The sequence below is a fragment of the Sus scrofa genome, chromosome 18, assembly GCF_054392235.1.
Source record: "Sus scrofa isolate SSC_HxYL_T2T_F1_AM1 chromosome 18, Sscrofa_HxYL_maternal_Yorkshire_Landrace_v2.0, whole genome shotgun sequence".
NCBI lineage: Eukaryota > Metazoa > Chordata > Mammalia > Artiodactyla > Suidae > Sus > Sus scrofa.
Window position 1 is genome coordinate 59,404,016 of NC_139400.1, and position 14,615 is coordinate 59,418,630.

A 14,615-nucleotide genomic window follows, 5' to 3' on the forward strand; every position below is an offset into this window, starting at 1 on the left:
ACTCCACACGCCGCAGGGTGACCAAAGAAAGGGAGGGGGAGAAAGAAAGAAAGAAATGGACCTTTGAGTGTTGAAACAATCAGCCAACAGAGCTGGGAGGGAGGCGGGGCTTCAGAGGCCCCATCTGGCATTGCTCAGACTTCGCACCGCAGCTCACAGCAAGGCTGGGTCCTTAACCCACGGAGCGGGGCCAGGGATCGAACTTGAGTCCGCATGGATACTGACCGGGTCCGTTACCACTGAGCCACAACCACTGCATTTCACATTTGAAACAACTTTCGAACTCAGAAACCTCAAACGTAGCTCTTAGTTACATACACACACGCGTGCACCCTCGCGCACACACACACATGCACTAACACTGGTCCACTTAGCATCGTCCTAGAGGAAGGCCCAGGGGCCAGGCTGGCCTGGAGTATGGGAAAGCCTGACTTACAAGCTCACTTGGGGTGACCTGGCACCGAGTAACTGAGCCTCCTAAACAAATTCTCAGAGGTTAACGTGACCACCAGTGTCCGTCAGTTAATCAGTTATAAGAAATGCATGTTCTGGAGGAACCGGCACCACCACTCACGGGACTGTGCCCTCTACCTGGGGACCAAAGCGAAGGGTGACACATACCCATGCGAGCCGCCTGTGCGACGCTCAGAGCAGCATGTCCTGGAGGAGGCCTGAGGCAGCGAAGGGAGCAAAGCCGCACTGGGCACCTTAAACGCCCCAGGGCAGGGTCCAGGCGCTCTTAGTTAATCCTTTAATGACGAGACCGCCTCTGAACCAAGACCTCAGGCGCGAGGTCGGGGGTCCCTAAGTTCAGCACTCAGCACACGTCTCATGGGTGGTTAGCACGCGCCCGGCACGGAGGCCAGAACCGAGGGGACCTCGTCCCCACCTCAGGGTTCCCTTCTGCTCTGGGAGACAGAGCTGCGTGCCTGGAGGGTGCCAAGCTCTGCGGGGCTGCGGGGTGACACCTCAGGGAGACACCAGAGCCAGAGCGTGGGCCGGGTGGACGGCTCAGAGGCCTGTTTCCACAGCAAAAGCTGAAGCTACGGGGATTCTGTCCAGCTGCGCAAGTCAGAATGAAGTGTGTGTGTGTGTGTGTGTGTGTGTGTGTGTGTGTGTCCGCTTCCTTTAATGACAGCACCTTGACCACATTATAACCATGGAATAGAAATCAAGGTGAAACAAGAGATGTTCACGAGTGCAACAAAGCATTGTGCAGTTTACCAAAGTTTGTGTTCGCTCATAAATTATTAATCACTTCCATTATAGGTAATGCAGCCACAGACTCACACCTGCCCCAGGTCCATGAGGCACCCCAACCAATCCCCCCCTCTAAGTGCCACTGTTTAAATCTGCAGTGTAACATCGCCTATTTTAATTTCCATTGACTTCCAGCAGTTACTGCAATGCAAGCCAAGAGTCGCTATCTTTTTTTTAAAGTTAAATACTAAAAAAAAAAAAAAAAAAATTGAAAATAAATACGGAAAAGAGACTTTCTTCGGTGCCGAAGAGGCTGAAAGAACAAGCACGGCACAGCGGGCACCCCGGGACCTCCTACAGGGCCCAAGTTCCCCATCTCATGAGCAGGCGTGAACCAGACCTCCGTCACTGCCGCCGTCTGCTCGGTGACACAGGACCCTCCGGGGCGGCCAAGGCCACTCGGGCAGGGTTCTGTGCACAGCGCCCCCATCCGCCCGGGGCTGGCACAAATGAAACTCCAGGCTGCGGCTGGCCCCTTTCCTGACCTTTTCTTTTCCTTTTTTTGTTTTTTTGTTTTTTGGTGTGTGTGCGCGTGTCTTTTTAGGGCCACACCCACAGCATCTGGAAGTCCCCAGGCCAGAGGTTGAATCAGAGCCACAGCTGCCGGCCTACGTCACAGCCACAGCGATGCGGGGTCCGAGCTGCGTCTGCGACCTACAGCACAGCTCATGGCAACACGGGATCCTTAACCCACTGAGGAGGCCAGGGATCGAACCCCCATCCTTGCGGATACTCATCAGTTCTCAACCTGCTGAGCCACAACAGGAAGTCCCCGATCCGGGGTCCCAACTACAAATCCACACGGACTTTGCTCTTCCCCAGCAGACATGACACCTGCAGCCCTTACACCCCAAGTGAGGACGGATGAACCCAACAACCCACAAGCAGCTCCTCGCCTTGCCCACCAGCCATCTGGAGCCGCCGGTTTTCAGACCCGGAAGCCGGCAGGGACGCTCCGCTCCACCTTCCCGAAGCAAAGGTCAAGGACCCGGCCAACCGAGCTCACAAACACAGGCCTGAGGGGCCCGAAAGGTCATCCGAGGTGGCTCTTTCCAGGCTGCGTCAGCACCTACCTCGTTCTCCACGGAACACCCCGTCGGAAAGCCAGTGTGAGCAGCGATCTCTCGGGAGGAATCCTGGTTCCTCCCCCTCTGCCGAGAGCTACCGTGCATCCTTCTCTTTTCACTTGTGATCTTGTTGAAAAACAGAGTCAGATGTCAGCCCTCCCTCTGAAAAAAGCATGTGAATGAACAGGAAGACCAGAAACCACAGCTTCCTTCTGCACGCCCCAGTGAAGCCGTCCGCAGTTTTTAAAAAGGTTGAAGGAGCAGGCGACACCCCGAGACTGCTGGCAAAATCCAAAGAGACTGCGAGCACAAACGGTAAGAGTTTTTTTGTGGCACCGCGAGTTGAGCATAGGGGTTGTCACTGCAGCGGCTCAGGTCACTGCTGTGGTGCAGGTTCGATCCCTGGCCGGGAAATTTCCATATGCTGCAAGCACGCCCCCCGCCAAAAGACCCAAAGTAAACCCACACATCTTCGCACTAAACCAGCCCATCTAACTAAACCAGCCCATCTAACTAAACCAGCCCATCTAACTAAACCAGCACACACACCCCCCCACTACCTCCAGCACGCAGAGCCCGTGGCCACCCGCACTTGCAGCCGATACCGTACAGTCGGCTCGAGGACATTGCTGCGGAAGTCTGGCCACGGTGCCCCTCCCAACACCCAAGCGAGAACACAGCCGACTGAGGGCACTGCTGGGGCTCCCCCTCCTGACCGTGCGGCGTCACCTACATGGCAGGACCTGCCAACATAGCTGTTTCAGGCTGGCTGCTGGCTGCCTCGGGGCACACAGTCCAGAGGCAGGCAGGGCACAGCTGCAGGACCTCCAGCCTGCAAAGGCCTCTACCTGCGTCCAGGACGCCCGAGTTTGAGACACAACTCTGAAACTGAGTGTCCCTCAACAGGCTCATTTTACCTTCTTCAGGGTTAAATCTGATCCTGAAAAGGAGAAGGTGGGTTTGTTGACGGTGAAGGTCCATACTCTGGATATTCCACAACGGCTGCCAACAGGAGAGGCTAGTAATTAACTGTAGTGGTTAACGAGAGTGACCCATATCCTCACAGCTCAAAACGAAACAAACAGGAGTTCCCGTCGTGGCTCAGGGGCTTGTGAACCCGACTAGCATCCGTGAGGACCTGGGTTCGACCCCTGGCTTTGCTCAGTGGGTTGAGGATCCGGCGTTGCCGTGAGCTGTGGTGTAGGTCACAGACATGGCTTGGATCCCACATTGCTGTGCCTGTGGTGTAGGCCAGCAGCTTCAGCTCTGATTAGATCCCTAGCCTAGAACCTCCATATGCCGCAGGTGCAGCCCTAAAAAAAAAAAAAAAAAAAAAAAAAAAAATTTCACTAATACTTGGTTTGTTAATATTAATATTAGATTTGATCAAATCAAAGTGCTAATTTTCACAACAGTTTTCTGCCCATAGGAAAAAAAGGGCTATTTCAGGAGTTCCCATTGTGGCTCAGCAGTAATGAACCCGACTTGAAGCCAGGAGGATGCATGTTTGATCCCTGGCCTTGCTCAGTGGGTTAAGGATTGGGTGTTGCCATGAGTCGTGGTGTAGGTCACAGAGGTGCCTTGGATCTGGTGTTGCTGTGGCTGTGGTGGAGGCTGGCAGCTGCAGCTCCAATTCAACCCCTAGCCTGGGAACCTCCATGTGCCGCAGGTGTGGCCCTAAAAAAAAAAAGGGGGCTATTTCAGTTCAATTTAAACTGTAACAAAGCTTAGTATTTCCTGGTTTCGAAAAGACTGGTTCAGAACAATAATTCCACGCGTCAACTCCTACTGCCTACGGCACAGGCGTAGAAAGTGCAGTGGGCCAGGAAAGCAGTGCTGTCCTAGGTGGGAGCAAACATCTGGATCGCCTCCCTTTATCTTTCACAGACTCGAGGCACTGTGTACACAGGCTGGCTCCACTCTCTCCCTCCTACAAGCCGCCCCTGCAGAGCAGGACCAGGTGGCCCTGAGGGCGAAGGGGACCAGGAGTGAGACAGAGATTTCAGGATGCGGAGTGGCCCCCACACCTCATGGTGGTGATCGCAGGGCCTGAATCTTGCTGCCTGCTCCCCACCAGGTCCCCCTGCAGGTGACACACAGCTCTTCCTTTTTTTTTTTTTTTTTTGTCTTCTTTTTTAACATTTCTTGGGCCGCTCCCGCGGCATATGGAGGTTCCCAGGCTAGGGGTCCAATCGGAGCTGTAGCCACCGGCCTACGCCAGAGCCACAGCAATGCGGGATCCGAGCCGTGTCTGCAACCTACACCACAGCTCACGGCAACGCCGGAGCCTTAACCCACTGAGCAAGAGCAGGGACCGAACCCGCAACCTCATGGTTCCTAGTCGGATTCGTTAACCACTGCGCCACGATGGGAACTCCTCACAGCTCTTTCTTAAAGACCGCAGCTGCCCCTCCTGGGGAAACAGACACAACCAAAGGAAACTGACCAGGTGCACACACAAGCCAACCTGCCCGGCTTTCACCCGTGGGCACCACAGAGAGTTCCCCTGTGGCACCTCAGGTTAAGGACCTGGCACTGTCACTGCAGCGGCTCGGGTCTGATTCCGGGCCCTGGGGAATTTCCATATGCCACAGGTAGAGCCAAAAATAAATAAATACATAAGAGCACCAGGGTCCACATGGAAGAGAAAGGCCAGTGAGCATGCATGAGCAAAGCCGAGAGCTGAGGGGAACTTAAATTCTGGAGCACTTAGAGGCGTTTGAGAACAGCATCCATGAATGCAGCTGAGACAGACAGCACAACTAAGAAAGGCACCTTAGAAATTACAAATATGATTGCCAAAATAAAGAGTTCAGGAGTTCCCTCGTGGCTCAGCAGGTTAGGGATCTGGCATTGTCGTTGCTGTGGCTCTGGCTATTGCTGTGCTGAGAGTTTGATCCCTGGCCAGGGAACTTCTGCATGCTTCCGGTATGGCCAAAAAAAGAAAAAAAACTGACAGGATTTTTTTAAAATATCCAATTGGTGTTCAAATTTTCCACCAAGAGACTCACAAATTTTTTAAACAATTCATTCAAATCAAAATGCAAATAAGCTCCACAGAGCACTGAGCAGATACGATTTTTTTTTTTTTTTTTTGTATTTTTAGGGCCACACCTGCAGCATATGGAGGTTGCCAGACTAGGGGTCGAATTGGAGCTGTAGCGGCCGGCCTACACCACATCAACGCGGGTTCTGAGCCTTGTCTGCGACCTACACCACAGTTCACCACCACACAAGATCCTTAACCCACTAAGCGAAGCCAGGGATCGAACCCACAACCTTATGGATGCTAGTCAGGTTCTCTAACCATTGAGCCATGACGGGAACTCCCCAGACACAATTCCCCTCTCTCTGGATAGTGTTCTTCTCTCTTTTTTCTTGAAATGCATTTGTTACAGAGACGGGGCAGGTTGTCCTGTGGACTACCCCCCTTTCTGGCTCCTACCGGCTGCATCACATCTTAAAGGATGCTTCTCAGCCCCTGTATTTCCTGTAGACCTGTGGTTGGATCTCGAGGCTTTGAGGCAAATGTGATGTTTTTTACAAGAACGCCTCCACCAGGGCGGTGCTGCGGGGGGAAGCACCTGCCACTGATGGCTACTGGCCCCTGCCTCTCATATTTGGATATGATACTTTTTTTTTTTTTTTTTTTTTGGCCACACCTATAGCATGTGGAAGTTCCCAGGGCCAGGGATCAAATCCAAGCTGCAGCCCCGTGACCTACCATAGCTGTGGCAACACTAGATCCTTTAACCCGCTGCCCTGGGGCCAGGGATCAAACCCAATCCTCCACATCAAATAAACTGCTGCAGAGACATCAGACCTTAGCCCACTGTGCTACAGCGGGAACTCCTCGGATACACTATTCTTCAACAGTCTGATTCTGCCCTTCCTTCTTCATATATTAATGGAAACAGTTACATAAGGCTACATTCTCCTGCTTGACTACTTGGTCACCCCGAGGTACACACCATTCAGAAAAGTCTAGCTAAATGCACCATCCTTAACCTTCGGTCATAGCTTTCGAAGTAACACGAGTTCCTCAGAGTGGCCCCAGGTAAACAACCCATTAGCCACCATTTCATGGACGCTCCAATTGTTCCAACCCTGGCCGAGGGCTCTTCAGACCTAGACGCGGCCACACCCCAAGGGGCACTGCAGCTTCCGGCGGTTCAGGCCCACCACCACTCCCCCAGCATGCCCACTGCCTCAGCCTTCCTGGGCCTTTGCACCAGAGAGCGAGGAAACCAGCTTTTTGTGTTTGAGAGAAAACCCTCATGCGTTCCGAGGGATATTTCCAATTTAAATTTAGGAATACAAGGTTACCGATGACTGTCTCTGGTGTCATCTGCACCCACTCCTCCCAGGGTCAAAGCCGGCGTGTGATGTTACGGTAACTTCATTTCCACTGTATCCTAAAACACACGTAACGGCTGCGAAGTAACAATGCCAGTACTATTACTAATAAAATGACTATTGAAAACAGTTTGTTCCGTTTCTTTGTCGTTCTTCTTGGTCTTAGTTCGTCCCACTACGGGCCTGCAGTCAGATTGCTATGATGTAATTACTTGAACCCTTCTCTGTGGGATTATGTCTTTTGGTTTTGCCTTTTCTTTTTTCTTTTTTTTTTTGTTTTGCTTTATGCTTTTTAGGGCTGCACCCACAGCATATGGAGGTTCCCAAGCTAGGGGGTCAAGTCGGAGCTCCAACTGCCTGCCTACACCACAGCCACAGCGACGTGAGATCCAAGCCACATCTGGGACCTACACCACAGCTCACAGCAATGCCGAATCCTTAACTCACTGAGCGAGGCCGGGATCAACCCACAACCTCATGGTTCCCAGTCAGATTCGTTTCTGCTGTGCCAGGACGAGAACTCCTGTTTCTGTCATTTTTATAAATACTTTGCTTTCATTTCTTTCAATGTTTGGATTCAACTTGTAACACTGTAAAACATGACATGGTTCCAAATTCACAAGGCCATGCTGCGAGGGGACCCCCTTTCCTCTGGATGAGACCCTAAGAATGGTCAGTGGTCAGACCACGCACAAGCAGGTCCTGGAGCCCACGCAGGGCTCCACGTGCCTCACACCCCACTGTGTGGCTGCATCACGGTTCAGCGAGCCTGCACCCTGGAGATGGAACATGGCCAACATGAACAGCTTGGTGCACAAACTGCTGCGTATTTTTGCCAAGTGTCCTTGGAGGAGGTTTCTCGAAGAGGGAGGCCAGGTCGTGAGAGCACCCGAGTTCAGCCAGGCACTGTCCCTGTTACCCAGGCAGGGGCCATGCCAGCCGGCCGATCCAGCCTGACCAGCCTGGGGTTTCTGCTGGCCTGAGAGGTGAGAAAGGGCAGCTCCGGGCAGGCTTCATCTGCATCTCTCTTATTGCACAGGAGTCTGAGGTGCCTTTTCTGTCACTTAAAAGCCACTTGTATTTCTTTTTTTTTTTTTTTTTTTTGTCTTTTGTCTTTTTTGTTGTTATTATTGCTATTTCTTGGGCCGCTCCCGCGGCATATGGAGGTTCCCAGGCTAGGGGTTGAATCGGAGCTGTAGCCACTGGCCTACGCCAGAGCCACAGCAACGCGGGATCCGAGCCGTGTCTGCAACCTACACCACAGCTCACGGCAACGCCGGATCGTTAACCCACTGAGCAAGGGCAGGGATCGAACCCGCAACCTCATGGTTCCTAGTCGGATTCGTTAACCACTGCGCCATGACGGGAACTCCAAAAAGCCACTTGTATTTCTTTTGCAGTGAACTCTCTTTCCACCTCCTGGTTTTCCCTCTCTGGTCCTCGGCCCGTTTTCCCTATGGTTAGAAGCACCTTACTTAATGGGGATATGTATCTTTTGGGTTTGGTTTTGCTTTGGGCTGTGCCTGTGGTATGTGGAAGCTCCTGGGCCAGGGACTGAACCCAGGCCACAGCAGTAACCAGAGCCAGGGCAGTGAAAATGCCAGGGCCTTGGCCGGCTTGTCCAGTTAGCTCAACCCCACCCGCGAATCACGTCTCCCCACCGCGACGCAATGCCAGCTCGGCGCAGTTTCCCTGCGGAGTGGGGTCTGTGTCCGTATTTCCTCCTCTGTTCCTGCAGCCTCTCCCAGGACAATCCCAGAGTTTTTGGTTTCGTTTTGCTCAATTGTATTGAATGACCGTTGATTTACGAGGCTGTGTTAAGTTCCGCTGTGGAGCAGGGGGACTCGGGTCTGTATGGAGACCTTCTTTTTCACATCCTGTTCCGTTAAGGTTGGTCACGGGAGAGTGACTATAGTTCCCTGCGCGCCACACAGGAGGCCCTTGGTGTGTAGCCACTCTCGGCGTAACAGTGCGCCCCTGCCCTCCCGAGCGCTTGGCAACCACGAACCTGTTCTCTAGGCCTGTGAGCCGATGCCTGCTTCGAGCTATGTGGTGGCATGTTTTGCATGCCACACGTATCAGTGGTGTCACATGGCATTTGTCTTTCTCTAACCTTGCTTAACATGATCATCTCTGTTGGCATTCATGCTGCGGCAGGTGGCACAGTTTACCCTTTTTTATGGCTGGGAAATAGCTCAATGCCTATCTGTGCTGCATCTTTATCCATTCCCCTCTCATGAACAGTTAGGTTGCTTCATGCCTTGGCTATTGTGAACTGTGCTGTTATGAACATGGGGGTGTGTGTATCTTTTCAAATTAGTCTTGTCTGCGACCCTGCAGTTTTTTTTTTTTTTTTTTTTTTTTTTTTTTTTTGTCTTTTTGTCTTTTGTTGTTGTTGTTGTTGTTGTTGTTGTTGTTGCTATTTCTTGGGCCGCTCCCGCGGCATATGGAGGTTCCCAGGCTAGGGGTTGAATCGGAGCTGTAGCCACCGGCCTACGCCAGAGCCACAGCAACGCGGGATCCGAGCCGCGTCTGCAACCTACACCACAGCTCACGGCAACGCCGGATCGTCAACCCACTGAGCAAGGGCAGGGACCGAACCCGCAACCTCATGGTTCCTAGTCGGATTCGTTAACCACTGCGCCACGACGGGAACTCCTCGACCCTGCAGTTTTAATCAGGGGGTGACAGCACAACCCAATCTGGGTTGTTCCCTCATCGTTCTTTTTTTTTTTTTTGGTCTTTTGTCCTTTTAGGGCTGCACCCGTGGCACATGGAGGTTCCCAGGCTAGGGGTCCAATCAGAGCTGTAGCCGCTGGCCTGCACCACAGCCACAGCAATGCGGGATCCGAGCCACGTCTGTGACCTACACCACAGCTCACGGCAACGCCGGATCCTTAACCCACTGAGCGAGGCCAGGGATCGAACCTACAACCTCATGGTTCGGTTCCTAGTCAGATTCGTTAATCACTGAGCCACAAAGGGAACTCCCCCTCATTATTCTTTTTCAGAGGTTGTTCTTGCTTGTTCATAGCAAAAATGAGCTTCAAGTCACGTGGTCTAGTTCCATTTAAAGGATCACATTATAAATTAGCTCAAGGAGAATGGACACCGTCACGACGCCACCACCTCACCCAGACACACGGTGTCCTCCACGTCTTTTAAGTCCGTGTTTCTGTGTTTCCGGAGTTTCTCCCATAGAGATTCTGGACGTTTCTGTGAATTTTAAGCTTAAAGCATGTATCTGGAAAAGCATTAACAGGATCTTCTTTTTTTTTGGTGCCAAAATCTGGGATCGAACCAGGGACAGGATCTTCTGTTTTAAGCTGGAGCTCCAACAGGACTAAAGGAAAAGCCAAGCTGGCTGGAGGGGCTACAGAGCAATGGGGGGGGGGGGAATGGCCGTCAACGCAAGAGCCCAGCTTGGGATGGGGGAGCTGGGGGTCGGGTAAGCGGGGAGGAGGACGAGGTCCAGGAGTCTGGGCCCCGACATCCCACATATTCCTGGGAAACACGAGGACAGCTCCACTGCAGTTTTGACCAGTTCTCTCCCAAATGCATTCTCAAAAGGTGAGACCCACCCCAGAAGTGCCCACCGAGAGACAGAAAGTCCACCTCCACTTAGAGGCAAAACCCAGCCACTTCTGTAAACAGGCAGCTGCGCATGGTCTGGACCCAGAGGAAGAAGTGAGGTCCATCACCTTGCCCTCACTGCCGACTCAAGCACAAGTTTCCAGACACACGGGAAAAGTGCTGGAAATAAGGGTTTCCCAAGCAGGTGTTTGGTACCCTGGAACATTCATGTTGTGGAATGTCTTCTTCCTTCCCAGCGTGTTCCAGGTTGATAAAAACAGCACTCATAGAATGTGCTGCAATAGGTTTTTCTACTTCTGGTAGTTATGACAAAAATACAGCTCTGGGGGAGTTCCCACTGCAGCTTAGCAATGAGGAGCCCAACTAGTATCCATAAGGATGTGAGTTCAATCCCTGGCCTTGCTCAGTGGGTTAAGGATCCGGCATTGCCGTGAGCTGTGGTGTGGGTAAAAGATGCGTCTCGGATCCCGAGTTGCTGTGGGTTGCTGTGGCTGTGGTGGAGGCCGGCAGCGGCAGCTCCCATTCAACCCCTATCCTGGGAACTTCCATATGTCACGGGTGCAGCCCTAAAAAAAAAAAAAAAGCAAAAAAATTTTAAAAAAAAAATTTAATCAAAAAAAAGCAAAACAAAACAAACAAAAAAACCCAAACAGCTCTGGGAGGGAAACAAAGTTCACACACACAGAAGAATCGCCCCAGAAACACGGTCCACGTATGTCTCCTAAGAGACAACAGAGCCTTTGGAAGGGATGCCCCTAACAAGTCACCCTGACTCCTCAACCTACTGCAGGCTAAGTGACTCCACTCCCGATGGACCTGGAGGCCGCGCTCCATCGCCTACTTGCCTCTACACATGCCAGGCGTAGCGACAGAAACCTGGGCTGCTCATCACATTGGACAAGAAATAATAATATGACACTAACTTACAGCAGCCTGTGACAAGTTATGGATGCATATACTGTAATCCTTAAAGGAGACACGGCTGAAGAGCAGTTGGCAACAGAAGGGAACACTAAAAATACACAACCCAGGAGTTCCCGTCACGGCTCAGTGGTTAACAAAACTGACTAGGAACCATGAGGTTGCAGGTTCGATCCCTGGCCTTGCTCAGCGGGTTAAGGATCTGGCGTTGCCGTGAGCTGTGGTGTGGGTCACAGACACAGCTTGGATCTGGCATTGCTGTGGCTGTGGTGTAGGCTGGCGGCTACAGCTCTGATTCGACCCCTAGCCTTGGAACCTCCACATGCCGCGGGAGCAGCCCTAGAAAAGGCAAAAAAATAAAAATAAATAAATAAATAAATAAAAATTAAAAAAATAAAAATACTCGACCCAAAAAAAGACAAAAAAGGAGAAACAAAGGAACAAAGGGCAAAAAGAAATAGAAAACAAAGAGCAAAACGGTAGACAAACACAATCATAGCAATAATTACATTAAATATCAATGGCGGAATTAAAAGGAAGAAGGTGTCAGACAAAAACCTATCACAACTGGAGTTCCTGCTAAGGCGCAATGGGTTAAGAATCCGCCCGCAGCAGCTCAGGTTGCTACAGAGGCATGGGTTCAATCCCTGGCTCAGTGCGATGGGTTAAAGACTCCAGCACTGCCACAGCTGCAGCATAGGTCAAAGCTGCCAACTCAGATTCAATCTCTGGCCCAGAACTTCCATATGCCGTGGATGCGACCATAAAAAGAGGGAACAACAACAAAAAGATACAACAGGGAGTTCCCTTTGTGGCTCAGCGGTGAACAAACCTGACTAGGATTCACGAGGATGCCAGTTCAATCCCTGGCCTTGCTCAGTGGGTTAAGGATCTGGTGTTGCCGTGAGCTGTGGTGTAGGTCGCAGATGCGGCTCAGACCATGTGTTGCTGTGGCTGTGGTATAGGCCAGCAGCTGCAACTCGGATTAGACTCCTAGCCTGGGAACTTCCATATGCCTTGGGTACAGCCCTAAAAAGCAAAAAAAGAAAAAAGAAAAACCAGCATTGCTGTGGCTGGGGTGTAGGCTGGCAGCTACAGCTCTGATACGACCCCTGGCCTGGGAACCTCCATATGCCTCGGGTGTGGGCCTAAAAAGCAAAAAATAGAAAACAAACAACCCCACACTTTTTGTTTTTGTCTTGTCTTTTTGTCTTTTTAGGGCCACAATGGCGGCATATGCAGGTTCCCAGGCTAGGGGTCAAATTGGAGCTGTTGCTGCCGGCCTACACCCCATCCACAGCAACACCGGATCCAAGCCGCATTTGTGACCTACACCACAGCTCACCGAAACTCCAGATCCTTAACCCACTGAGCAAGGCCAGGGATCAAACCCGAAAACTCATGGTTCCTAGACAGATTCGTCTCCGCTGCGTCACGGGGGGAACTCCCCCACACAGTTTAAATACAAATTACAGACATGCTGAAATACATGCCAAGCAAACATGCAGCGTCAGAGAGCCGGTGTGATGGGGTTCCCTGTGGCTATATTAATATCAGACAGAGTAGATTTCAAAACAAAGATTACTGCCAGACATAAAGATGGTCATTTCATAGTGCAAAAGAGCCATTTAAAGATACAATAACCCTGACTGTGTATGTCCTTAAAAACAGAGATTCGAAAATACACACAAGCAAAGCAGACAGAACTACAGGCAGAAACAAACAAAGCTAAAACAATAACTGGAGATTTTAACACCCCCCTGTCAATAACTGACAGAATTAGCAGACAAAAAATTCAGTAGGGAACACTTTGGAAGTGTTTTTTGTTGTTGCTGTTTTTTTGTCTTTTTGCCATTTCTAGGGCTGCTTCTTGCGGCATATGGAGGTTCCCAGGCCAGGGGTCAAATTGGAGCTGTAGCCATCAGCCTACGCCAGAGCCACAGCAACACGGGATCCCAGCCGCATCTGCAACCTACACCACAGCTCACAGCAACGCCACATCCTTAACCCACTGAGCAAGGGCAGGGACCGAACCAGCAACCTCCTGGTTCCTAGTCGGATTCACTGACCACTGAGCCACGAAGGGAACTCCTGGAAGTGTTTTATACAATTAAAATACATGCACTGGGAACTATATCTAGTCACTTATGATGGAGCATGATAATGTGAGAAAAAGAATGCATATATGTATGTGTGACTGGGTCACCCTGCTATACAGTAGAAAATGGACAGAACACTGTAAACCAACTATAATGGAAAAAACAGAAATCATTTAAAAAAATTTTTAAATACATAGTTCCCAGGGAACTATGTGGCGCAGTGGGTTAAGAATCCGACTGCAGCAGCTCAGGTTGCGGAGGAGATGCAAGTCCCATCCCCAGGCCTGCAGAGGAGGTTAAAGGATCTGGCTTTGCTGCAGCTGTGGTGCAGGTCACAGCTGCATCTCAGATTCAATCCCTGGCCTGGGAACTTCCATCCTCCATAGGTGCGGCCATAACAATAGCTTTTTTTAAAAAATCTGTGTATACAGTTCCTATATAACTCAGCAATTGCATTATTAGGTATTCGGCCAAGAGGACTGACCACATATATGCACACGATCAGATGCTCACAGACGCTCACAGCAACTCTTCACAGTAACACAAAACTAGAAAGAACCCCACCTGTCCGACAAGGGATGGATAAACAAATGGTGGCGTGTACATTTAACAGAATACCACTTAGCAACAACTGATACCTGTAATGTTACGGACGAATCCCAGAAACATCATGCAGAGGAGCTTCCTTGTGCTGCAGTGGGTTAAGGATCTGGCACTGTCACTTCACTGGTTCAGGGTGCTGCCGTGGCACAGGTTCAACCCCTGGCCTGGGAACTTCCACAGGCCAAAAAAGTTCCATGGCCAAGAAACAAAAACACGGAGTTCCCGTCGTGGCTCAGTGGTTAACGAATCCGACTAGGAACCATGAGGTTGTGGGTTCGATCCCTGCCCTTGCTCAGTGGGTTAACGATCTGGCGTTGCCGTGAGCTGTGGTGTAGGTCGCAGACGCGGCTCGGATCCCGCGTTGCTGTGGCTCTGGACCCCTGGCCTGGGGACCTCCATATGCCGCAGGAGCAGCCCAAGAAGTGGCAAAAAGAAAAAAAAAAAGAAAGAAACAAAAACACATTATGCTGAGTAAAGGGATCTTTGCCCACAAGAGTAAATGCATGTATACTGTATGAATCCATTTGTATGAAGTTCTAGAGCAGATGAAACTAACCCAGACACTAATCTATAGCAGAAACACCGGGAAAGGGACTTGCTGAGAGGTATAAGGGAACTTTCTGATTGATGATGATAGCCTATTTCTTGGCAGGGTTTGGGTTACACAGGTGTATGCTTTTGTCAAAAATTACTTAATGTACATTTAAGGTGTGCA

At 50.9% G+C, this 14,615-nt stretch overlaps 1 protein-coding gene across 2 annotated transcripts in view; it reads right to left on the bottom strand.

Annotated features, from left to right (window-relative positions):
* CCM2 (CCM2 scaffold protein) overlaps positions 1-14,615 on the bottom strand; it is a 53,204-nt gene that overhangs the window by 29,673 nt on the left and 8,916 nt on the right. Inside the window, exons 1-2 of one of the 2 annotated variants that reach the window (XM_003134872.7) lie at positions 2,888-2,968; positions 2,334-2,453 (exon numbers count right to left, since the gene is read on the bottom strand). The exons of the other annotated variant lie outside the window; for it this stretch is intronic. Of the exons in view, the coding sequence (XP_003134920.4) occupies positions 2,334-2,432 (99 nt within the window). The 5' untranslated portion in view covers positions 2,433-2,453; positions 2,888-2,968. Of the gene's footprint in view, positions 1-2,333; positions 2,454-2,887; positions 2,969-14,615 lie in introns of those variants that run through there. 2 annotated transcript variants of the gene reach the window in all.